The sequence below is a fragment of the Meriones unguiculatus genome, chromosome 5, assembly GCF_030254825.1.
Source record: "Meriones unguiculatus strain TT.TT164.6M chromosome 5, Bangor_MerUng_6.1, whole genome shotgun sequence".
Lineage (NCBI taxonomy): Eukaryota > Metazoa > Chordata > Mammalia > Rodentia > Muridae > Meriones > Meriones unguiculatus.
In genome coordinates, this window is record NC_083353.1 from 28,576,651 (window position 1) to 28,603,013 (window position 26,363).

The 26,363-nt window shown below is 39.5% G+C and overlaps 1 protein-coding gene across 1 annotated transcript in view; it reads right to left on the bottom strand.

Annotated features, from left to right (window-relative positions):
- Positions 1–357: 357 nt before the first annotated feature.
- The window catches only part of Fam81b (family with sequence similarity 81 member B), a 54,839-nt gene continuing 28,833 nt past the window's right edge, over positions 358–26,363 (bottom strand). Inside the window, exons 6-10 of the mRNA XM_060383383.1 lie at positions 24,857–24,986; positions 20,554–20,660; positions 4,531–4,666; positions 2,750–2,945; positions 358–656 (exon numbers count right to left, since the gene is read on the bottom strand). Coding sequence (XP_060239366.1) covers positions 523–656; positions 2,750–2,945; positions 4,531–4,666; positions 20,554–20,660; positions 24,857–24,986 — 703 coding nt within the window. The 3' untranslated portion in view covers positions 358–522. The remainder of the gene's footprint in view (positions 657–2,749; positions 2,946–4,530; positions 4,667–20,553; positions 20,661–24,856; positions 24,987–26,363) is intronic.

Sequence of the window (26,363 nt, forward strand, 5' to 3'; positions counted from 1 at the left end):
GATGCGTGTTTCCCTTAGAGGTAGTGAAATATTTTCATCACAAATCTATAAGCTATTTTGATCCCAAATGCTAATGCTAAAAACGGATTTTTTTTTGAAAAGGAGAAAATGTTTTGCAATAACGAACGAAATTCATGTTACAATAATGAATTGTAACCACGTGGTGGCGGTTATTTTCAGACAGACTCAGTAGTCTCCAGTTCCTCACTGGTCTGCTATATACCTGGACTTACTTTATTCATCTGGGTGCACGATGCAGATTACTCTTTCCCTATTTGTGGGCAAATTAAACATATAACGAAGAATGTGTATAAAGAATTTTTAAATTTTTAATTAATAAATTAAAGGCATCATAAAGCTATTTGATTTATTGTGTTTTTTTCCTGGTACATTGATTTTAAGAGGTGATAGGTGATAGAAAATACCAGAAGTAGTCAGCATCCTAAAGATGTTAATTTTCTTCTTTACAACGTTTCCCAATAAACCATTCTACCAGCTGGTGGGAGAAAAGTGACTTTAAAGTTATACTTCTTGGAGTTCTACTATTTTACGCTGTAATTTCTTTAGAGTTTTCTGTACTTTGTGTTTCTCTAAATCCATTTTTGTTTTTTGTATTTGTTGGAGAGAACTGAGGGAGTCGTGGATCGACTGAAATCCTAAAGGAGGAAAAGAGAATGTTACACTAATACAATGCATTGGATTTCCTCCCACCCCTCAACTTTTCCTTCAGCACTCCTTTCATAACTGATTAGTGTTAATTCAAAGCACATTCTATTCTATTAAGGCAAATCTAAAAATAAACAGATGAATTAGCTCATGGTGGCTTCACTGGAATCTGGCTTTATTGTGAACAGTGCTTTCTTTCCCCTCTCTGTGAGCATACTGGCGAATGAAATATTGTCTCAGAACTTTAAAATAGTTTTTCTCTCTATAGGCTTTGGGAAAGATTTCTGGGTTAAAAAAATATCCTTGTTACCCACCTCCCACCATAAGTAACCCGCTTGAAGGAGCTAACGATGTCTGCCTGCTGCCTTCTTCCTTCCCATGCTTCCTGTCTGTCTTACTCATGTGGCCCTTCATCACCAAAGGCCTGTCAGGCTGCAAGCTCAGCTCCTACTCCCTGAAGGCTTCCACAGTTGCTTCTCAAGATCTTTTTATTAAAAGCATAGCAGAGTAAAACACTCATTTGTAGTCTCTCTTTACTAGAATCCCCACTTAGTAAAATAAAGACAAAGATTGAAGAATTTTTTAAACTCTTCCTAAGCAACAATGAGTCTAATTAAATCTCTGAAAATGAAACAGGAAGAGGGTCCCTTTTCAGAAGAGTCAGTTGAGTTTGAGATATGACTCTTAGCCACGTAATTTACATAATTCACTGTTTTAACTAGGTGGTAGGAGGCAGGATTGGGAGGGTTCTTCTAGGAAGCACACTGTACTTATATGCCACTAGATGAAAGGAGGCACCTCCAGTGCTGCTCTGTGGGGCCAAAATTTTGTGGAATTTACACATGTATTTTTGTAAGACTTGGAGGACACAACCTGAATGAGAACTTTCTCTAATAAAAGAATCTGTGTTCCTCAGAATTGTGACTTGAGGCAGATGGCTGCTCCACAGCCCCAATTCCTTCTCCTTCTCTTTGACAGATGAGGCGAGCCTTTCAAATCAATCCTCTTTGAAGTCAGCTCAGCTTGACATTGCTGCCTTTAGCCTCTTAAGAAGAAAAGCAGTCATTACAAGGACTCTGCTAATTCATCTCTTCCTTACTTCTAAAGGTCAAGTTGGCAGTCTGACATCTGTCTAGGATCATTACCTGCAGTTCAATGAGAAGGGCATTTGACTTAAGTCTCACACGTTCATAATAGAGGCACAAGTCAGTTCTTTGTGGGCCTAAGAACTTGCCATTTCACAGTTCTATGGTCCAAAGATCTTAGAAAGTAAACCTTCTCACAGCAATGGCATGCATGTGAGATGGCCAAGTGGAAATGAAGAGCGTCTACTCACTCATGTACCTTTCAGTGTTGTGCCGACCTCCTGTTGAGGTTTAGGAAAGCCAGATAAACTGCACAATGATGTCACTACTGACAAGACTGGCTGAAAATAGAAACTGTATCTCATCAGGACTGGCTCCATTGCTTCCTCTGTGGCCTGGTAAGGCTGCTCCCCCCTCAGGGGGACGTGATCATAGAGCCAGCCACTGAGTTCATATCAGAGACAGTCCCTGTTCCAATTACTAGGGAATCTACTTGGATACTGAGCTGCCATAGCTACCTGTGCAGGGGTTCTAGGTTATCTCCATGCATGGCCTTTGGTTGGAGTATCAGTCTCAGAAAAGAGCCCTGTGCCCAGATTTTTTGATTCTGTTGCTCTCCTTGTGGAGCTCCTGTCCCCTCCAGGTTTTTCTATCTCCCCCTTCTTTCATAAGATTTCCTGAACTCTTCCCAAAGTTTGAGTCTCAGCATCTGCTTTAATATGCTGCTGGGTAGAAGCTTTCATTGCTAGGGTCAGATGGAAGCAGAGGAAGACCTCCCCTATCAATGGACTTGTGGAGGAGCATGGGAGGAGATGAGGGATAGAGAATGGGAGTGGGAAGGGACAAGGGAAGGGCTGCAGCTAGGATACAAAGTGAATAAACTGTAATTAATAAAAATAAATTAATGAAACAAAAAGAAAATAGAAACTGGGACGGGACAGGAGGGGAAGGAAGGGAAAGAGAGGGAAGGGAGGGAGGGTCAGGTATCTTATGCTTACCTGATTGATAGTCATTTTGCATTTTCTCTAATTCATCCCAGATCTGCTTTTCCATTTGGATTATTTTCTTGGACAGTTTATTCTCTATGATTTTCATTTTGTTGCGTTCTGCTTCCTGCTTCTGGTAGTTAATATAATTCTCCAAGTTGTTTGAAAGCTTCAGCACTTTTTCTTCCATTTTATTCTCAGACTTTTCCTAGAGGGAGAGAGAGAGAGAGATCATGTGAGAGAACTCTAGAAAAGAACAGCAGAGTGGATTTCTTCCTCAGCTTAGAGAAAGTGCTGTTTTCCCCACAGAAAACATGAACATTGTATGTCTCAAACTGTGCTCCAAAGTGTGAGAGTTAATTCCTTTGTTTGGCTTTGTTATTTCTGGACTCTTGTGACTCTACATGTTATGTAGAGGAGCTGCTATTGCTGGAGAGCCTGGAAGGTTTGAGATTTTAGTCTGATATTTAAAGAAGTTTCACAAAGGGTGATGATAATAGGCTTGAGGCTCCTTCACATGCTCCCAAGTGTTAGAACTAACCCTCGTTCCCTAGAGCCTCACATCGCCATGTGGACCTCGATCAGTGAGCACAGTGACTCTCTGCTCCAGCTGTTTGGGTTTTTTGTTTTGTTTTTTTCAACCCCCTAGGTCATACACCAAAAGTTCTGACCTAATTGGTCTATGATGGAGCTCAGGAATTGGTACAGTAGGAAGCCTCACTGGGTGACCCTAGGGTGTGAGTGAGGCACAGCAATAGCCTTAGACCTGTGAGCTCTGCCGCAGAGAATCAGGGAGGAGGAGCTGGCATATAGGCTCCTCAGTCTGTTTCCTGGTAGTCTGTTTCTCTCTTCTCACATGATTGCCCGGGGTCACTACTACTGCTAATTACTGGTAGAGGGATTTGAGTACTTTTGTAGTTGAAGAACTAGCAGACTCACTTTGTAGCCAGGAATCTGCTGCTCTTTCTGTCCAGCTCTTGGCCTTCACCTCACTCAGTCATGTGCAAACTTGGGTGTAGGCTAGAGACATTATTCACTGTGTTGCTGGCAGTCCCAATAATGAAGTTCTCAAAACATCTGGTTTGCACAATCTGCACGGGGGGGGGGGGCAGCCACGGGCCACCACCATGACCTTGTGCTGACCATCTCTGTGGACTTGTGGTGCCTCCCGCAGTGGGAGAAAGAAGCCCAGGCATGGGTATATGTCTCATATGCCTCGTCAACCTCATTCCAAAGACTTGGACTTTCTTCTCATGGAATGATCTGGAAAAGTTTGGACCTATGCCAGGCATGGCGGCTTACACTTTTGAGCTTAGTACTCTGGAGGTAGAGACAGGCAGGTCTCTGTGAACTCCCAGCTAGCCTGGTTACCTGGTGAGTTCCCTGCCAACCAGAGTTACATAGTAAGATTCTGTCTCTAAAACAGAAACAAACAAAACTTTGCATCTTCTAATAGATTCCAGACAAGGTAAATTTTTTGTCTGTCCAGAAGCTTTCAAACTGTCATGAGGCCAAGTATTACCTAGAAAACTTGTCTAGAGCCACAGATTCAAAATGGAGGACCCCAGAAAATTGATTTGTAGGTTTGGTTTGAGAATGCATTAAAAAAATTTTTTTTGGTTCTTTGAAAAGAAATTTTTTTTCAAATTATTTTGGTACAAGAAGAACATACTCTGGGAAATGGAGTCTCCCACATCTGGAGAAGAACATCCTGGAGCAGAGGCAGACACTGTACTGTACGGGCGTTAAAATACACGAGTATATTACAGAGTCCAGAATACAGAGTCCCTTACCAGCTTTTCCTGAATAACCTTCAGACATTCATTTATATGGCCCAGGTGGTCTTTTCTGTACTTGATAAATTGGTTTTCTGTCCACTTTTTATTGTTTTCAACTTCTTCATACAAATTTGTAGAAAGTGAGTTAAATCTAAGAAAAAAAAACATTTTAATGGGTAAATTTAAAAATTTAGTGTTAAAAAGATGTGGTAAGATAATGGCTCCGTGTGCCTGGGCAAGTACTTACAGGATGTTTTGGGAGGTGGGGGTCCTGCCCTAGGCTGGAGTCCAGCCCAGCCACTGTCAGTAGCCCTTTGTGTACCCCAGAATACAAACATACATGGTGACAGGTATCCTGGAAGCTTACTGGTAACCTCCTCATACAGAAATACATTTCTTTATCTGTGTGGAAATCCCCTCAGGCTGGAGGTTCACTGTGTGAGGGAAAGAAATACTCAAGTCTTTGTGGTAGAGGTTGGTCTGTAAAGAGCTGGACTGTAGGGATTATAGGCCCTGTAGCCTGAGTGCTGCCACTGTGGCGGAATGTACCAGAAAGGGGGGAGGGGAAGCATAGCTATGCTCTGAGAAAACTGTGTGTATACCCAGAGCCAAATTTCACCAAATATGTACAGGTCATGCAGTATAATTCTTTTTAAAAGCATTCAGAAATATAAAAGTACAAAATTCATCACCTCTGGGCAGGTTCAGCTGCCCAGGCTTGCCAACCTTGCTTTACAAGCTCCACCACAGGCGAGGAGGAGAGGAAACAGGACCCGCAGTGTCAAGTCTAGCAGGGTTGGGAGAGAGCCTCAGTAGAGCAGTGTCCGGGGTTTGGCTTTGGCTAGTGTGCATCCTGGGGGCAATCATCAGTAGCATGTCCTCTGTCACTGGTGGCTCTGCGTGGGTGGATGTGTGCTGACCTACTCACGTGGCAAAACGAAGAACCCAACTAACCAACCAACCCTGAAGCAGCAGACCTGCAGGAAGGAACTGGCAGCATGATCAACCATAAGAGTGCTGAATAACAAAGAACAGAAGATTTTAACGCTGTGAGTGTTGTTTCAGAAGCAAAAAGAATTATAAACAGGTGGAATTAATGTAAAAAGAGCATGGAGTGGGCGAGAGGCACGAAGGGGAATGATGTTTGAAAAGACTAAGATGTGGATCTGAGGAGAGAGAGAGAGGAAGCATAGAGGCATGTGAGTGCTTCCTAAGATGGCGATTGCAAATTCCCTTTTGGAACAAGTCAAAATATTAGACTGACAGGAATAATGCATGTTGTTTGTCACTAATGATATAATACTTCACAACGTATAGTATTTACAAAGTAATAATTGCTCTGATGTCTTTACTAACAAAATTAGGATTAGGTAGAGATTAGTTTATGGTATTAATCCTTAGAAATCACTTAAGATGTGAGGGACATATAGCACATATGTCTATCTTTCTGGCTGCCATCAAAGTATTTGAAGTCATGATCGAAAAGCAGAAATGTCAGCTGAGTGTATTAGCACAAAACTCTGATTCTACCACTTGCCAGCAGAGGCAGGAGGAGGACTGTCCACAAGTTCAAGGCAAGCCTGGTCTACTTATTAAAGTTACGTGGTGAGATTCTATCTCAAAACACAGGAGAGAAGAGGGGTGGAAGACAAAACCAGTGCTATAAAATACTTTCTCTTTAGACTAGTGGTTATCAGCTGCAGAAGACGCTGACTAATGTCCAAAGACAAGTTTCACTGTCAACACTGGAGGTGCTATCGGCAATTTAGTGTGTGGAGACTCTGGCCACCCCTGAGCATCCTCTAACAGAGCCATCAGTAATGCTGAGGAGGGGGGGACCCTTGATATGTATCTCAAAGAAAAGGAATGGGGAAAACAAGTTACATTCTGATCATCATTGCATCTAAATTTTCTCACGTTAGTTTTTGACTCACACAGAAATATATATCTAGATTCAGCTGAGTTCCTCAGCATTGAAGAACATGAAATCAGTTTTTTTTTTTCTCATTTTTAACAGTGTCATGATTCCCAGTCTCCTGTGCAAATGTGTAGTTGCTATGAGATCTCAGGCGAGTAAGACCAATAAATGTTGTGAGGACAACACTGTTTGGGCCAGCAGGTTCTTTGTGGAATGCTTCTTTGGTTGCTCTTACGCCCATTCATTCCGACTTGTCTGTTGAGTAACACATCCTAATAGAAGCCTCTTTTTTTTGTTTTTGTTTTTTTTTTCAACTTTTTTATTCTTTATTAATTACATTTAATTCACTTTGTATCCCCGCTATGGTTCCCTCCCTTCTCCCATCCCAATCCCTCCCTTCCTCCACCCTCTGCATGCATGCCCCTCCCCAAGTCCACTGATAGGGGAGGTCTTCTTTTCCTTCCTTCTGATCCTAGTCAATTAGGTCTCATCAGGAGTGGCTGCAGTGTCTTCTTCTGTGGCCTGGTAATGCTGCTTCCCACTCAGGGGGAGTAATTAAAGAGCAGGCCAATCAGTTCATGTCAGAGACAGTCCCTGTTCCCATTACTATGGAACCCACTTGGATACTGAACTGCCATGGGCTACATCTGTGCAGGGGTCTTAGCTTATCTCCATGCATAGTCCTTGGTTGGAGTATCAGTCTCAGGAAAGACCACTGTGCTCAGATTTTTTGGTTCTGTTGCTCTCCTTGTGGAGTTCCTGCCCTCTCCAGATCGTACTGTTTCACACTTCTTTCCTAAGATTCCCTGCACTCTGCCCAAAGGTTACCTATAAGTCTCAGCATCTGCATTGATAGTCTGCAGGGCAGAGCCTTTCCAAAAGAGTCTCAAGTACACAATAAGGACATTTGCTCAACCATGTTTGTAGCAGCCTTATTTGTAATAGCCAGAAGCTGGAAACAGCCCAGATGCCCCTCAACAGAGGAATGGATGCACAAATTGTGGTATATCTACACAATGGAATATTACTCAGCAATAAAAAACAAGGAAATCATGAAATTTGCAGGTAAATGGTGGGAATTGGAAAGGATCATCCTGAGTGAGCTATCCCAGAAGCAGAAAGATACACACAGTATATACTCATTCATATAGACATATAATATAGGATAAACCTACTAAAATCTGTACACCTAAAGAAACTAATCAAGAGGGAGGACTCTTGCTAAAATGCTCAATTCCTATCCAGAAAGGCAAAGAGGATAGACATCAGAAAAGGGAGAAAAGAGGGAACAAGTCAGGAGCCTGACATATAAGACTCTTTTTATGACCACCCTGAGAAAGAGGACGCTTTACCTCATGTGGCATTCATTTGCCCCATGTCTTTACTGTTCTATTGCTCTGAAGAAACACCATGACCAAGGCAACTCTTATAAAAGAAAATGGGGTCTTGCTTACAGTTTCAGAGGATTAGGTCATTACCATCATGCCAGGGGGCATGGTTGTACACATGGCACGGGAGAAATAGCTGAAAGCCACATCATGATCCATAAGCAGAGAGAGAAAGAGAGAGAGAGAGAGAGAGAGAGAGAGAGAGAGAGAGAGAGAGAGAGAGAGATATCATGGGCCTGGTGTGGGGTTTTGAAACCTCAAAGTCCACACCTAGTGACATCCTTTCTCCAACAAAGCCATACATTCTAGTCTTTCCCAAACAGTTCCACTAACTGGAGACCACATATTCAAACATTTGGGCTCATGGGTCATTCTCATTCAAACCACCAGACCTCATTTGTCAAAAATTAAGTGGGCATAGTTTCTCCATTTTATTTCTAGGTCCTTGTTCTGTTGCATTGGTCTATTTTTATGTCAGAACCAATGTCTTTATTACTATAACCGTATGTATTATTATTGGAGGTTAGGTGTTGTAATACTTCAAACATTATTTTTATTACTTCGGATTGCTTTGCCTATTAGTGTTCTTTGTGGTTCCATATGACTTCTTATATTTGTTTTTCCTATACCTGTGAAATGCGATGTGAGTTTTGGTAAGTTTTGAATTTGAATCTGTTTAATATTGACTTTAGTAGCATAAACATTTTTACAATATTAATTCTACCTACCCAGGAATATGAAATTTTGTTTTCCATCATTAGTATCTTCTGTGATTTCTTTCTTCAATATCTTGAAATTTTTGTTGTAAAGTCTGTCACTTCAGGAGTACAGATTTTAGTATGTTTATCCTGTATTATGTGGCTAATATCCACTTATGAGTGAATATAGCTAAATAACAAGAAAGACCCTAGGGAAGATGCTCAATCCTCATTCAGGACAAACACGATAGACATTAGAAGCAGAAGACAGGGAACAGGATAAGAGACAGGATAAGAGACCACAGACAGTCTCGGAAAGACTCTACAGATCGAGGTATTGAAGCAGAGGCTGAGACTCATAGTTAAACTTTGGGCAGAGTTCAGGGAATCTTATGAAAGAAGGCAGGGATAGAAAAAGATGCAGAGGGGACAGGAGCTTCAAAAGGAAACCAACAAAGCCATAAAAATTGAGCCCTGGGAGCCCTAAAGAGAATGATAGCCCAACCAAAGACAATGCATCAAGAGGACCTAAAATCCCGGCTCAGATTTGACCAAGTCCAACACCTATTCATGTTTAAAGTCTTGGAGAGATCAGGGATACAAGGCACATACCTAAACAGAGTAAAGGCAATATATACAGCAAGCCTATAGCCAACATCAAACTCAATGGAGAGAAACTTAAATCAATCCCACTGAAATCAGGGACAAGACAAGGCTGCCCACTCTCTCCATATCTCTTCAACATAGTACTTGAAGTCCTAGCTAAAGCAATAAGACAACTAAAGGAGATCAAGGGGATACAAATTGGAAAGGAAGAGGTCAAAGTGTCACTATTCGCAGATGATATGATAGTATACATGAGCGACCCCAAAAATTCAACCAGAGAACTCCTTCAGCTGATAAACACCTTCAGCAAAGTGGCAGAATACAAAATTAACTCAAAAAAAAAAAAAAATCAGAACCCCTCCTGAATACCAAAGACAAAAGGACCAATAAAGAAATCAGGGAAACAACACTCTTCACAATAGCCACTAATAACATAAAGTACCTTGGGGTGACTCTAACTAAGCAAGTGAAAGACCTGTTTGAAAAAAACTTTAAGTCTCTGAAGAAAGAAATTGAAGAAGATATCAGAAGATGAAAGATCTCCCGTGCTCAGGGATTGGTAGGATTAACATAATAAAAATGGCCATCCTTCCAAAAGCAATCTACAGATTCAACGCAATTCCCATCAAAATACCAACTCAGTTCTTTACAGACTTTGAAAGAAAGATTCTCAGCTTCATATGGAGAAACAAAAAACACAGAATCTCCAAAACGATCCTGTATAACAACAGATAGGTATCTGGAGGTATCTCCATCCCTGATCTCAAGCTGTACTACAGAGCAATAGTAATAAAAACTGCATGGTATTAGCATAGAAACAGAAAGGAGGATCAATGGAACTGAATAGAAGACCCAAAAATAAACCTATACACCTATGAATACTTGATTTTTGACAAAGAAGCCAAAACCATTCAATGGAAAAAAGACAGCACCTTCAACAAATGGTGCTGGTCCAACTGGATGTCTACATGCAGAAAAATGAAAATAGATCCATATTTATCACCCTGCACAAAACTAAAGCCCGAGTGGATCAAAGACCTCAACATAAAACCAGATACTCTAAATCGGTTAAAAGAAAAAGTGGGGAATCGTCTAGAACTCATTGGCACAGGAGACAATTTCCTGAACAGAACACCAACAGCACAGGCTCTAAGAGCAACAATCAATAAATGGGACCTCATGAAACAGAAAAGCTTCTGTAAAACAAAAGACACTGTCATCAGAACAAAACAACAGCCTACAGACTGGGAAAGGATCTCCACAAACCCTATATCTGACAGAGGGCTGATATCCAGCATATATAAAGAACTAAAGAAGTTAAAAAGCAATAAATAAATCAATCCAATTAAAAATGGTGTATAGAGCTAAATAGAGAATTCTCTGTAGAGGAATATAGAATGGCAGAGAAACATTTAAAGAGATGTTCAACATCCTTAGCCATCAGGGAGATGCAAATCAAAACGACCCTGAGATTTCACCTTACATCCAACAGAATGACTAAGATGAATAACTCAAGTGACAACACATGCTGGAGAGGTTGTGGAGAAAGGGGAACCCTCCTCCATTGCTGGTGGGAATGTAAACTGGTACAACCACTTTGGAAGTCAATCTGGCGCTTTCTCAGACAATTGGGAATAGAGCTTCCTCAAGATCTATCTATACCACTCCTAGGCATATACTCAAAATTTGCTCAAGTACACAACAAGGACATTTGCTCAGCCATGTTTGTAGCAGCTTTATTTGTAATAGCCAGAACCTGGAAACAACCCAGATGTCCCTGGGAGGAATGGATACAGAAATTGTGGTATTTTTACACAATGGAATACTACTCAGCAATCAAAAAAGAGGAAATCATGAAATTTGCAGGCAAATGGTGGAATCTAGAAAAGATCATTCTGAGTGAGGTATCCCAGAAGTAGAAAGACTCACATGGTATATACTCACTCATATAGTCCTATAAGCTATGATAAACATAATAAATCTATACACCTAAAGAAGATAAACAAAAAAGAGGACCCAGGGTAAGACGATCAATCCTCATGTAGAAAAACAAATGGGAGGTGCATTGGACGTAGGATCAAACAAGTAACAGGACAGGAGCCTACCGCAGAGGGCCCCTGAAAGACTCTACCTAGCAGTGTATCAAAGCAGATACTAAGACTCATAACCAAACCTTTGGCAGAATGCAGGGAATCATATGAAAGAAGGGGGATGTGGAAAGGATGGGAGCTCCACAAGGACCAAATATATCTTGGCAGAGGGGTCTTTTCTGAGACTGATATTCAACTAAGGACCATGTATGGATATAACCTAGAACCTTTGCTGGGATGTAGCCCGTGGTAGCTCAGTAACCAATTGGTTTCCCATAGTAAGGGGAACAAGGACTATTTCTGACAGGAACTCAATGGCAGGCTCTTTGACCTCCCCACCCCCCAAGGGAGGAGCAGCCCTGCTAGGCCACAGAGGAGGACTTTGCAGCCAGTCCTGAAGATACCTGATAAAACAGGGTCAGATGAAAGGGGAGGAGGTCCTCCCCAAGCAGTGGACTTGGAAAGGGGCAGGAAGGAGATGAGGGAGGGAAGGAGAGTTTGGGAGGGAATGAGGGGCTGGGATACAGCTGGGATACAGAGTTAACAAAATGTAACTAATAATAAAAAAATAAAAATTAAATTAAATTAAAAAAAATCCCGGCTCAGATGTAGCCCATAGACTGTCTCCAAGTGGGGTTCCTAGTAAGGGGAGCAGGTATTTTCTCTGGCATGAACTAAATGGCAAGCTCTCTGATCACCTTTCCCCGGGGGGGGGGTGCAGCCTTGCCAGTCCACAGAGGAAGACAATGCAATCAGTCCTGATGAGACTTGATAGGCTAGGGTCAAATAGAAGGGGAGGAGGACCTCCCCTATCAGTGGACTAGGGTAGGGGTATAGGAGGAGAAGAGGGAGGGAGGGTGGGATTGGGAGAAGACGAGAGAGGGAGCCACAGCCAGGACACAAATTGAATAAACTGTAATAAACAACAACAATAATAAAGTCTTTGACTTCTCTAGTTATTTTCCTAAGTACTTAATTTTGGGGGAAAATATTTTTTTTAATTGAAAAAATTTCATATTGTAAATTCTCATTGTGGTATCCTCTTTCCCAACTCCTCCACCCACTCAACTTCACCCACTCAACTCCATGACCTTTTTCCTCTCTCTCCAGAAAACAAGCATCTTAAAAAAAATCAAACAAACCATAATTCTCCCCACTATAAGAAACACACCACCACCACCACCACCACCACGAGAACAACAACAACAAAACAACAGGAATCAACAACCATTTATCAATGAAATTTCTCATTATCAATGACCTCAATAGCCCAATAAAAATACACAGAGTAACAGAATGGATGTGAAAATAGGATCCATCTTTCTGCTGCATCCAAGAAACATACCTCACCATCAAAGTTAAACACTATTTTGAAAAAGATATTCTAAAGCAAATGGATCTAAGAAACAAGCTGCTATACCAACTTTAATTTTTAACAAAATAGACTTCAAACCAAACCTAATCAGAAAAGATAGGGAAGGACACTTCATACTCATCAAATGAAAAAGACCAGCCATGATGACATTTCAGTTCTTAGCACCTATGCCTGAAACACAAGTGCACCTACATTTGTAAAAGAAACATTACTAGAGCTTAAACCACATATGGACTTTCACATACTGGCAGTGGGAGAGTTTAATACCCAGTTCTCACCAATAGACAAGTCACCTACACAAAAACTAAAATGCTGGCGCTAACAGTCACTACAAAACAAATGAAATATTTAACATTCCATCCACACCTCATACCTCACCTCTGAGCCTCACAGAATTTTCTCCAAGGTAAAGGAAAGTTCATGGCTCTAAGTGCCTACATAACAACTGGAAATATATTAGTAACTTAATAGCACACCTGGAAGCTCTAGAATAAACAGAAGAAATCACATTCAAAAGCAGCAAACAGCAAGAAGTAATCAAACTCAGAGCCCGAATTAATAAAATAGAAACAAAGAGAACAATACAAAGAATCAATGAACCAAAGAGTTGGTTCTTCCAGAAAAAAAAAAAAAAAAAAAAACAATTGACAAAACTTTATCTAAAGTAACTAAAAGTCAGAGAGAGAGAATACCCAAATTAACAAAGTCAGAAATAAAAAGGGGACATAACAACATCCACTGCAGACATGCAGAGAATCCTAAGGACATACTTAAAAAACTACATTCTATCAAAAATCTAAATGAAATCTAAAATAAAGAGGTTTTTTGTTTGTTTGTTTGTTTTGTTTTGTTTTTTGTTTTTGCTAAATAGCACTTGCTGAAGTTAAATCAAGATCAAATAAACAATTTAAGCAGACCTATAACCCCTAGTGAAATTGAAGCAGTAATTAAAAATCTCCAAATCTGGCCCTGAGTCAAATGATTTTAGCAAGAATTCTACCAGACTTTCAAAGAAGAGTTAATGCCAACACTCCTCAAATGATTCCATAAAATAAAAACAGAAGAAACATTGCCCAGTTCATTCTGTGAGGCCACAGTTACCTTGTGGTACTTTGTGGTAACACACAAAGATTCAACAAAGAAAGAAAGGTACAGACCAATTTCCCTTATGAACATAGATGCAAAAACTAATCAGTAAAATACTTGCAAACCAAGTCTAGAAATATTTCATAAAGATCGTCTACCATGATCAAGTAGACTTCATTCCAGAGATGCTGGGGTGGTTCAATATACAAAAATCAGTAAGTGTAATCTAGCATATAAACAAAGTAAGTGAAAAAAAATCACACGGTCATCTTGTTAGATGCTGAAAAAGCCTTTGACAAAATCCAGCTCCCCTTTATGATTGTGAGTATACATTAATGACCCTAAAAATTTCACCCGGAAACTCCACAGTGATAAACGCTTTCAGCAAAGTACTTTGCAGTGAGTTTTGATGTAACTATGCCTTATGCACTAGGGATCGTATTACACCAGGAAACTATTTTACAAATTGCAGCATGTTTAAAAATACTGGCAGTAAACCAACTGGCACCGGACGCCTGAAGGTTAATCAGGCCTAAGTCGGGCTGACCAAGTTTTTGTTCTCACCTCCTCGTGGATCATTTCCCTGCCTGCCATGACACCTGCAGGGTTCCCCTCACTGCTCAGCCATGTTTACTCTGCTTTATTCAGAACAGCCAGAAGCCGGAAACAACACAGATGTCCCTCAGCAGAAGAATGGATAACGAAAATGTAACATTTACACAATGCAGTTTACTCGGATGTTTAAAAAAAAAATAGCATTATGAAATTTGTAGGCAAATGGATGGAACTAGAAAAAAACCGTCATCCCAGAAAGATGAATATGGTATATATTCACTTACATCTGGGAATGTATCATTAAATAAATAGCCAAGGTACGCTTCCTAAACCCAGGGAGGACAAGCAGAGAGAAAAGGGCTAGACCAAACACATGCATCTCCCATCGAGGGGGAGATAGATAAGGGGGAGATAGGTGGAATGCAACTATGGAGAGGGATGGAGAGGGACAAGAACGGGATCCGGTGGGAAGGAGGAGGAGAGATGGGATTGAGGGAGGGAATGAGGGAACCCATAGCTAGAACGGAATGACATCCGAGAGGCTATATGGAAAGCTAGTGCAGCGGAAAGTAACCGTAAATGAATAAACAAATACACTACTAATAAACTAATTACATTCTAAATAAACTTATACATTCTATAAATTGTAATTTATTCTATATAAATTATATTATAAATAAACTAATAATGAACTAATTATATTCTGCTATACTCATAGATTCGTGTTCTACAAAATGAAGTTGAAAATTTTGCAGGAAGATTTATGAACTGAGAATGTCTATTATTAAACAAGGTAACACAATCTCAAAAGAGAGGAGCTGCGTGTTCTAACATGTTGAATCTACTCAATAATATATGCACATATACAAGCAAATATATGTGAAGAAAAAAGAACAAGAAAGTAAATATGTGGGGACAAGGAGAAACAAAATGTAGGTAATGGACAAGTTATGAAAGAGTGTCTAAAGGGAATTGTTTTCTAGTTCTGATGCTGACATGGAATTTTTGGTTGTGGTAGCAAATAAGAGCATAAGATATATTCAACACTAAAGTGCAAAATGTAATGTGGAGTTCCACAGCTTCTGTCCCCGCAGCCTGCTCTCCCTGGGTAGCAGTCCGCTGGGGTGTGTGGGCTTTGGGTCTGGTTGATTTTGTTGTGTTACATTTTTATTTATATGTAAGTTTTTAATAATAAGTTTTTTTAATAAAAAAATAAAATACAAATGACAGAAAAAAACTTGTCAAGCTATTTAGAAACCTAATGTTTTTGATTTTCATCTGTTCTGTATCTGGGGGAAGTTCTAATTATTATGGTTTACAGGGACAGTAAGTCCCAGATAAACCTTAGTATTCTGCGAATTGAGATATCAGGCTTACCTTTGCTTGTAATGAGTGTGAGCATCTGTTCCTGTATCACACACACACACACACACACACACACATACACACACACACACACACACACACACAGAGTATGAATGCCTCTCTGAACAAGAAAATACTAACTATGGCCAAGCAATATCTTCTGGAAAGGTGTATTGCTAACTAAAATTCTGAAATTAAAGCCAGAAACACAATTACTACTGTGACACTTTTATTATAAGGCCAGGCTTCAATTGGAGAATGGCTTTCCTGGTAACACTGGAAATCAGACTCCATCTGCTGGTAATATATTAAAACAGAAAAGCATTTGGAAAAGCATTTTCCTTCAAATAAAAAGTAAATAGGTGTGTAAATCTTTGCTCAGTTGTTCTCTAACATCATCGACATGATTTTCCCTAAGTCTATGAATTATAGAACTAATAGTTAAAATTGAAATATCATTAATAACTATGCCATTTACAATTTAGTTACTAGATCATCTACTGTATTGGGTGTAGGAGTAGATCAACTGGGAGTAGGTAGTAGGTAGAGTGACAGATAGATAGATTAGACAATAGGTAGGTAGGTTGGTAGGTAGATAGCCCTTTAAAAGAATTTAAAGGACAAAAGCCAGACTTTTAAATTATGGTCAGAGTCCACCATTTAATATACAGAATAATCTACATAATTTAATCTACACAACCTATAGAATTAGAATTAGGAAAATGCTGGCTAGTCATTTTGGTTTTGTTTAATTTTTATATAGATGAAACCAGGCTAAATTTCACAACAAGGCTAATTCAACAAGACCTACTGGAGACTGAAGTCATAGCAAAGGCTGGCACAGAGCTGTGGTGAGAGCTAATGGTGCAAAGGCCTTGATTATAGTCGACATACTTAAACATACAGCTCCATTTTAAACCAGTGTTACCAGGGCCACTAATGACCTCAACTCAATGCCCTGAACTCATTGAATGAACATCTTTAGAAGATTCAAATTTTTTTTTTTTTATTCAGACTGCGGCTTTGACAAATTGAATGTGAAAAAAAAATAAGAGAAGACAAAAAAGCAATGGATTTTCATAAATTTATAAACACAGAAGACATTTTAATGTATGAATGTATGATTATTTTTTAGGTGTATATGGTTGAGAATATGCAATTTCTCTGGAGATTGAGTCAGTTTTGAGCTTCATGTCAAAAATGAGAAATTAATTTTAATGAATATATTTTTCTCCTAAGTTCATTTTTATTAGTTCTTTTAAACTAATTTATGTTATGGGGTATGGATTTATTAATACAATATCTACCTAGCATGTGTAAGGCCCGAGGTTTGATCTCCAGCACTGGCCCAAATAAACAAACAAAAAATAAATGAGTTTCTTAAAGGCATCATGTAGGATAGTAACTTCCTGAGCTCTGCAGTTAGACGCTTACTACTTGTGTGATTTGGGCAGATCACTCAATCACAATAACTCAAAATGTCCTGTCTTTTGAGCAGCGATGAGGCTTGAGAGGCACGGATCTTGAGGTCTCGAGGACTGGCAAGCATTTATATATTTGTTTTCTGTCTTTGTCATTTAGCAGTTTGATTCTTGCTTTACTTGTGTCTAGCTTCTCACTTGCCTTCTTCTCACCTGTCTGTGTCTAGGATACGTTACATATATAAATTTTTGAAGCTTACCCATTCATTCATCAGCTCCTATTTGTGTCTGATTATGTGGTGTGCTAAGTACACAAAGATGGGTGTCACAGAGTCCTGTCTTGGATACCTCTCAGTTTTTTACCATGATAATGTTTTCAAATTTAGGCAATAAGACTGGTCTTTATGCTTTTGTATCACTGACCAAATGGCCTGTTTTTTTTTTTTTTTTTTTTTTTTTTTTTTGTTTGTTTGTTTTAAATCACTATCTGCTAAACAGTGACAACAGTAAGAACTATTTAGGGAGTGTCTGCCATAAGCTGCCCCTGTCAAACCCTTATTAAGAGGTGGCTGCTTTTAATGGTAGGCAGACTTTTAAGAACAGAAGCACTATACTGTTGACTTAGGATATTACTTAGCAGACAGCTGACCAAGCTGCCTCAGGAGGGAGGTGGCTCCATGGAGAACTCCAATGTAAATGTCTGTTGTTAGGTCTAGTGACAGGCAAAATTATAGGTGTCGCTAGGAAGCCACCAAGCAACACGGATGTTTCTAAGTTCAATTAAACATGTCTAATTGACAGACAGATTTGCTAAAATCTCTAAATGTGAAGCAGATTAAGTTTAACCTTAAGGTCACGAAAATATTTGTTGAAGCTGCTTCCTTTGTTTAGAGACAATGCTTCTTTTAAAGAAAGAAACGCAAACTCCATACAAAATTCACTCAAAATGTAAATTTACATGTCTTAAAATTCTAATACTACCAGTGACTTTTATGCTTTTGGAAAGTTGCAGAGGTGTTTAAAAGCAACTTTGATGAACGTTAAAATGGATTATGCCAGGTTAAAGCAGAGATTCTCTGCCTTGAACAGCCTACCCACCTTACTTTGCATTTATTAAAATGCACTTGGAACACACATCTCAGTCAAAAGGTTAACAACCCTAATGGAAAGGAATCCTACAAGGTGCTAAGAAAATGACTTTAAAATTTTGATGCAAAATTTGTCAAATGATAAGAATAGGCAAATCACAGACAAGAGAAGCCAGCTAGTGAAGGGATGTGAATTAAAACACACGGCTTTTCATCTGGTCACCTGCAAGCCTTGCGAGGGAAGCACCCCAGTTCTGGTGAGAGCACATGGAAGCCTGTTGTGTACGTTGCTGATAAAATGCAGACACTTATAAAATCAAATGAGTTAGATGTGAAGAAGTTCACTGGTATATACAGACTTGGGTCTGGTTAATTTCACTGTGCGTTGTCTTTTTATTTGCAAGTTCCTTATAATAAAGTTTTTTAAATATACTCTTTGACCTAGAAATCATTATTTTACTATGATAATTAAAATTAAAGTTACCATGCAAAGTAATGGCTTTACTATGGAATTTTTGTACTTAAATGTCATCATATTTTGTTCTTTTTGTTTCTTTGCTTTGTTTCAAGATAGGGTTTCTTCTCTTTGTAGCATCGGCCATCTTGGCTCTGTAGACCAACCTGGCCTCAAACTCAAGAGATCCGTCTGCCTCTTCCCCCTCCCAACCTCCCAGTGTGGGGATTAAAAGCATGCGGTTCTTATTCATGCCCGTCCTTCTCTTCTTTATGGTCTCATTCCTCCCCCAAATAGTCTTCCTTTATGCTTTCACATCACAGGGATTTCCTTACTGTCTCTCTTTCTCTGTGTGAACATCTTTTCCTTCCTCTTTTTGTTTCCTTCATACTTTCTGACCTGAACATACCACACACAGACACAGATACAGACACACAAACACACACACAAGATTCCACACATGACAGATACTATGCAATATTTGTTTTTCTGTTGCTTATTTTATGTAACATAATCTTCAATTCTACTTCCCCATGAATTTCATGCTTTCAACTTCTTTATGACTGAAGGAAATTCCACTGAGTATGTACTACATTTTCTTTATCCTTCCATGTGTGAATACTCTCCAGGTCTCATACCATTTTTTTAGTTGTAAAGAGAGTACTGATAAACACAGATGTGCAAGTGTTTCTGTAGCATCTTGACCGAGTGCCCTTCAGGTGTATGTAGTTAGGAGTGGTAATATGGTAGTTCTATTTTTAGTTTCTTCAGGGGCCTCAATGCTAACTTCCATTGTAGCTGCAAAGGCTTACAGTTTAAATTGTATGTATGTTTGGCTTTTCACTTCCACTTTGAATATTTTTCTTTGCCTCATTCCAAAAGTAAGGGAGTTAATTAGATCAACCCCAAAGCTGTTTACTGAATAGTCTTATTGGACAGGAACTTCATAATCTAAAAATGTTGTCCTGAACATAAAGAAACTGGTAGTTTTCCCTTGCTTGAGATTTAGCAATAACTATTTATCATCTTTTTGGGTACATATGTTTTCCATTTTAATATGACTAAATTAAAGTACATTCACATTATGGCATACATTATGGTTTATTTGCTTTGTGACTTTGAGGTTCAAATATTATGGTGTCTCTTGTGGTCAGTGGGCATACAGAAGAGATGTGGAGAATGGAGAAAGCAGGATATTACCCAGTTAGTATGGGACAGAGAGGCAACAGAACAAGATACAAAAAATGGTAAGATTATAGTATCCAAGTAACTGAAATTTTCTTTGTGCTGTATTCTGTGACACAGTAATCCTCTAAACAAGAAAAGGAGCCCTGGGAATGATGGTAGTCATTCAAACTTTATTTCTTTATCAAGTAGGGTTAAGTACCAGTTCCAGAAAGGGGAATACAAAGCAGTAAGTGCACAGCCACAGAGGAAGCTTAAATAAACAAAAATCATTCCAAAGCATATCAGATAGTCTTTAGTAATCAATTTGTATTCAGTAAAACTTTACATATTTCAACATAAATTGGTAATACATTAAAACTACACTACAGGAAGTGTTCGTGTTTTGCATATCAACTGATACACAAAGAAAACATCAAAATTAATATTCATGGGCTGGTGATATGTCTCAGTGGGTGAAGGTGTTTAGGCACTGATCCTGATGATTTGAGTTGAACCCTGGGACCCACATGATGGTAGGAGAGAATCAACACCTGCAAGTCCTCCTAAAGATTGGAAATATGGCTTCTTAAATAAATAAATGCAATAATTTAAAATTTAAATAATGTTAAAATCAGTATTTACATTTATTCTGTTATGAACATTGTATAAGTTAACATTGTGTGGAATGTCCCTTGAATTGATTTGCTACTTTATTTCTTGTCCAGGCTCAAATTTCTGAAATAGGTTCCATTTATTGCTACTACTTTCATTATGTAAAACTCTTTGAAATTCACTTAACAGAATTAAAAAAACATCCATTTACTTACCTGAATTCCAAAAGGTTCATTTCATGTTGATAATCTCCCTGGACCATCTTTAAATTTGAGGTGTGCTCCGACGTAGATGACTCTATCTTTCCTAAGAGCTGCATTACCTAACAGAAGTGCAAGATGTTTGGGTGTGTGAGCAAAGTCACCAGCATTTATGCACACACACATTCTTTCTGAAGAATCCCAGAGCATATCTCCATTAGAAAACGATTCATCTGCCAGAAGACCATCTCCTTCCTCTCTATTACCTCAGACCTAGTCCTCAGGGTGGCTCCTGGTGCTGCAACAGAATACCAGCTGCAGCTCCCCACATGCCTCCTGTGGATTCCACAAATCATCTCCCTCTGCCCTTCCCACCTCATCATTGCATCCGAGCCCCCAAAGCAGGCGGACACACGCTGCTCCACCACAGGCTACACCTGCCCATGGACCTTCCCCATTCTTCTTCTACCCAAGATACAATTCTCATGATTGCCCCTAACACTGGCACGGAACACCAGGGGCAGCTTTTCCTCCCCTGTCCAAGCCTCTGGTAGGTCCCTCAACTATCTCCTCATTGCCTCCTCCTCCCACACCCTCTAACATCAGCAAGCATTCCTCCCCTCCCACTGCCACCCCTGTGAACACACAAGCGTAGCAAACAAGCAAAAGAGACAACACTCAGCCAATATATTCTCTGAATATTTAGACAGGAAACAGAAACCAAGGAAGACAGCTCTCAACCAACAAAGACAAACCCCCAAATCAACACCTAGACCTATACTCACCTCAAACCTGAAAGCCTAGACACCAGCATAAAAACACAATCAAGAATAGTCAGGGCAGTATGTCTATACCACAGTCCAGCTATCCTACCACAGCAGGCCCTCAGTACCCTAATGTAGCTGAAACACAAGAGAAGGACCTTCAAACCAACTTTTTGAAGATGCTGTATATACTTAATGAGGAAATAAATAAATCCTTTCAAGAAATTCAGGAAAACACAACAAAGAAATGGACTAAATCCATAAATCTATTTTTAAAGCAAAGAAAAAACAAGCAAGCAGCTGAAGAAAACAAATAAAAGTGTTCCAGAACTGAAAAGTAATAAAGAAAATATAAACTGAGGGAATCCTGGATAAAAACAAACAAAAAAAAAAATAGGAATTTGAACACGAACCACAAAGGCAAGCTTCACCAACAGAATAAAAGAGATGGAAGAAAGAATCTCAGGCATTGAAGATATAATAGAAGAAGTGGATACATCCATAAAAGAAAACATTAAATCTAAATATTCCTGACAAAAAAATCCAAGAAATCTGGGAAACTATGAAAAGACCAATAACAAGAATAGAGGCAGGAAAAAAAAAATCTCAGTTTAATGGCATAGAAAATATTTCCAACAAAATCATACAAGAAAAAATTTCTAATCTAAAGAAGGAGATACCTATAAAGGTACAAGAATCATATACAACATCAAGTAGGTTGGACTAAAAAAAGGAAGTACCCTCAGCACATAATAATCAAAACACTAAACATATAGAACAAAGAATACTAAAAGCTGCAAGGGAGAAAGATCAAGTAACACATAAAAGCAGACCTATTAAGATTACATCTGACTTCTCAGTGGAGACTTAAAAGCCAGAAGAGTGTCGACAGAAGTGTTGCAGACCACAGATGGGACTACAGAGACCACAGAAGGGAGTGTATGGGCTCACAGAGACTGAAGGGGCAGGCATAGGGTCTACATGGGTCTGACTAGGTCCTCTGTGTATGTTATAGCTGTTAACTTGGTGTTTTTGTGAGACTCCTAATTGTGGGAGTAGGTGTGTCTCTGACTCTTTGCCTGCTCTTGAGACTCTTTTCCTCCTTTTGGGTTGCCTTGGCCAGCTTGGTATAAAGACTTCCGCTGTGACATATTGTATTTTGCTTTGTCCTGTTGGGCTATTGTCTCTTGGAGGACTGCTCTTTTCCAAAGAGGAAATGGAGGGGGAGAAGACCTAGGGAAGAAAGGAGATGGGGGGGGGAGTGGAAGGAGGAGATACTGTGGTTGTCATGTATTGTATGAGAGAAGAAAATGATTTCACATTACAGTTACATCATTCTCATGAAAACAGTTCTAGGAAGTAATTCATTTCATTTTCTTTATTGCCTGTAATGTTCTGTAGGTAATAGACTATCTGATAATATGGAAAAAATACATTATTGACATTACTTCATTAATTCAATTTTGTTTTGTCTTTACTTTCTCTCTCCCTAGTCACAGTCTAACCTTCCCTCATTCTATCCTCAGCCTAATGGCCAAAGGTAAAAATTGAGATACCTAATTGGTAATGTGTAATTACTCAAATACTTAATGCATACATGATTGCATACACAATCAGGCTCTAAGGGAAACACACATGGTGGACCTGAGATTTGGCCTCTGTGATTTCCAGAGTTGACCATAAGAAAATAACTTGTGACATGACTCAAGGCATATGGAATGGGAAAGAAGTCCCAGAAACTTTTAGGTACAAGAACTAGATTAAAAACAAATGCACAATGACAGCACACAATTGAACCTAAACAAATCCCCATCTCAGAGAATGAAACCACAGCTCCTATGACAGATGAATACCAAAGACCAGCATCTTCCAAACAGTTGTTCCCTTAGCAATAAAAGAGGTGAAAATGGGCAGATTCGGATGGATAAAGAATGAGTGAGCAGCCAACAGTACCTGGATGGTTTCTTTTAGCAAGAGATATTAAAAATTAAAATATGGTAAAAGCATAAGAACTGAAAATAAAATAATATACTAGTACATGCATGGCAGAGGTAGAAGAGAGCAGGCCAATAAATGTTGGTGCAGAAGCTTTCAGAATATCCTAGGTAAGAGTAGGAGAAGGATACTTCTGAAAAATGAAGAAAAAAATCCACATTAAAGAAGTTTGAATCCTATGTACCTATATCCTTATAAGCTATAGTTTTTTTATAATAAATTAATAAAATATATATTAATGATTTAAAATTTTTATTTGTGTGTGTGTGTGTGTGTGTGTCCAGTATGTGATGGTGCCCTATAAAACCACAGGAGAATATGGAGTCTCCTGAAGCTAGAGTTACAGGCAGTCATGAAACTGCCCAGCATTGGTTCTGGGATGTTAACTTGGGTCATCTGGAAGAGCAACAAGTGCTCTTAACCACTGAGCCATTTCCTAAGCCCTAGTAATTATTTTTAAATTACTTATTTGTTCTTTACTATTCAAATAAGTAGAGCGCAAACAATTACAGCAAGATATGAAAAATACAAATTTTACTTAATAGATCTGTGCATCAGCCCATGACACTTGCAAATAGCGAGTACTCACTCATTCTTTGCCATCAGGAGTGAACATCTACAAGCACTGTGACCTGAAGGGAATTTCAAACTGCTCCAGATTCAAGAAGAAGAGGATAGGCTACACGTGTGCACTGTGCTAAGTGAAAATGAGGAGGACAGAGTATGCATGAAGAAACCACAGTCCAGCCGGTTGGGTACAGAAATAGGCTTTTACATGCCTTTGACAGCTACTGCAAGGGGCACATTTGGCCCCAAGCCTGGACTCCTGGGCTTAAAGCCATGAGTGTTCTGGGTACCCTGAGCACCTGCTTGCTGGTCCCAGGTGTCTCTGAGTGCCATTCCTCACATGGGTAGTTTTCATTCAAGGAAGCTGATGAAATGTTCTTCATGGCATCTCACTGAGTCCTTCCTTCCCTGTCTATAACACAGGAGTCAGTTTTCTACTTCCCTGTCTCATTCAGCTCTCTCTCCACTATTCCTCACAGACATCCCTTTACTGAGCCTCTTGCTCATCTAATTCCTTCGCAAAGGATCTGGACTAATGCCAGTATCAATAGGCAGGTCCATAGAAGAAAGTGTCTATGAAGCAGGTCTGAGGATGTGTATGCTTTATGTGAAAATCTCACCCAGCGCAGTGCCTAAGTACACAGGTAACATTATCAATGGCACTAATAGTTGTCTATAATAACAACAGCTTCCATGGGAATTCCTTTTGAGTATAATCCTGGGCTCCACAGTGTTGAAGGGTACTAGAAAGAGCACATATCTGCAATGACAGAAGCAGCCCATGCTCACAGTGGAAGTGTGTGCTGGGACACAGAAGGCACTTTTTAAATATTTCTTGGTTCAACTGACTGAACTCATAATGTATTGGAATGAGTTTCATATTAAATCCCTCAAGGTAAAGGGTTCTCTTCTGAGTAGCCCTTTTACTGAGCTCTCACATGCTGATGGTAGTACCTTATAATGTCCTACAAATCCCATCTCTTTTCAGTTACCTTCATATCCAAGTTCTTGGAAATGGTGTGTAGGGAAGAAACGAGTTCTTGAACTGATTTCTCAACCTGTCGGCACTCCTGCTTGATGAACTGGATGTCTCCAGAAAGCTTCACGATGCTTGAGTCACACCTAGTGTCAAGATGGAAAGCTGTATGAGATCAGCAGGCACACAAACTGGAAACTCCACAGTATGATCTAGCCATTCACTTGATTCCAAAGTTCTCCAGGTCTTTGACTAACATGTTGGCAGATGTGAGGGGCCATGCAGAGACTGAGAGATGCTAGCTTAGCCCACTTCTTTCACAAGATTCCCTGCACTCTATCCAAAGCTTGGCTATAAGTCTCAGCATCCGCTTTGATACCCTGCAGGGTAGAGCCTTTCAGAGACCCTCTGTGGTAGGCTCCTGTCCTGATCTCTGAAATAACAGACTTTGAAGTATCATCAGTATACCACCAAACTGAACCTATCATACTTCATTCAAAAGGAAGTGTTTGCTGTTTATGTTTAATATACATATATATATTTATATATGTAAATATATATAAATATATATATTTAAGGAGGACTGCAGGTTCATTCATGTTTATCTTATTATCTTGTTGTATAACACCCAAATCTTAAAATTCTTTTGCATGTATCAGATATTGTATAATAAACATAGAATGATACATAAATGTTGTATTTATTTACTTAGTCTCTGGATTGTCCGTTAATTTTTCTTAGGTGACTTTCTAACCATAAGCATTATTTCCTACACACTATTGAATTTTTAGAGGAACAAAGTGATACTTCAGAGCTGGAGAGTCTTCCCTAGAGCCACTAAGTTATTTTTGTTGGAGGACAACAAAAATGCTGGGCTCCTCCTCTACCTCTATCCCTTCAGCTTCCCCTCTGAGCGCCATGCCCATTCTGGGTAAGATCCCACAGTCTTCTCAGACGTGACAGGTTTTCGAGCAAGGCATCGTCAATTTTTGCTTCTCCCAGCTGCCTCTCATTTCATAGTTTGTTCCTCTGCTGAATACCGGGGAGCAGGCAGATATTCAACCAGACCCCATAAAAATTTAGATACTTTCCCCCAAATTTTGAATATGTATTCCTCTATCCTAATCAATGTCGATTCATGTAGTAACTCTGTGGAGTCTATTTTCCTATGTCTGTCCTCTGCACTGGGCATCCATGGGCAGTGACTTAGTTTAGGCCCTAGGCACCTCTAACCTGGGCTGCTGCTACAGACTGCCTCTGATCTCATGCCCTCTCTCTATATGCACCAACCATTTAGATGCTATTAGAATGCTACTAAATATAGCATCACCTTACCTAAAATCCACTTATGGATATCTATAATCTACATGAAGGTCACTTTAGCCCACAGGGTCCCTCATTTTTCAACGTTGGTTGTTTTCTTGGCATTATCTCCCATCTTTCCTGGAATGCATACTGTAAAACATCATAACCAGCATACTCTTCTCACGGGCAGGCCTTGGAACGTGCCTCAGCAGACCTTC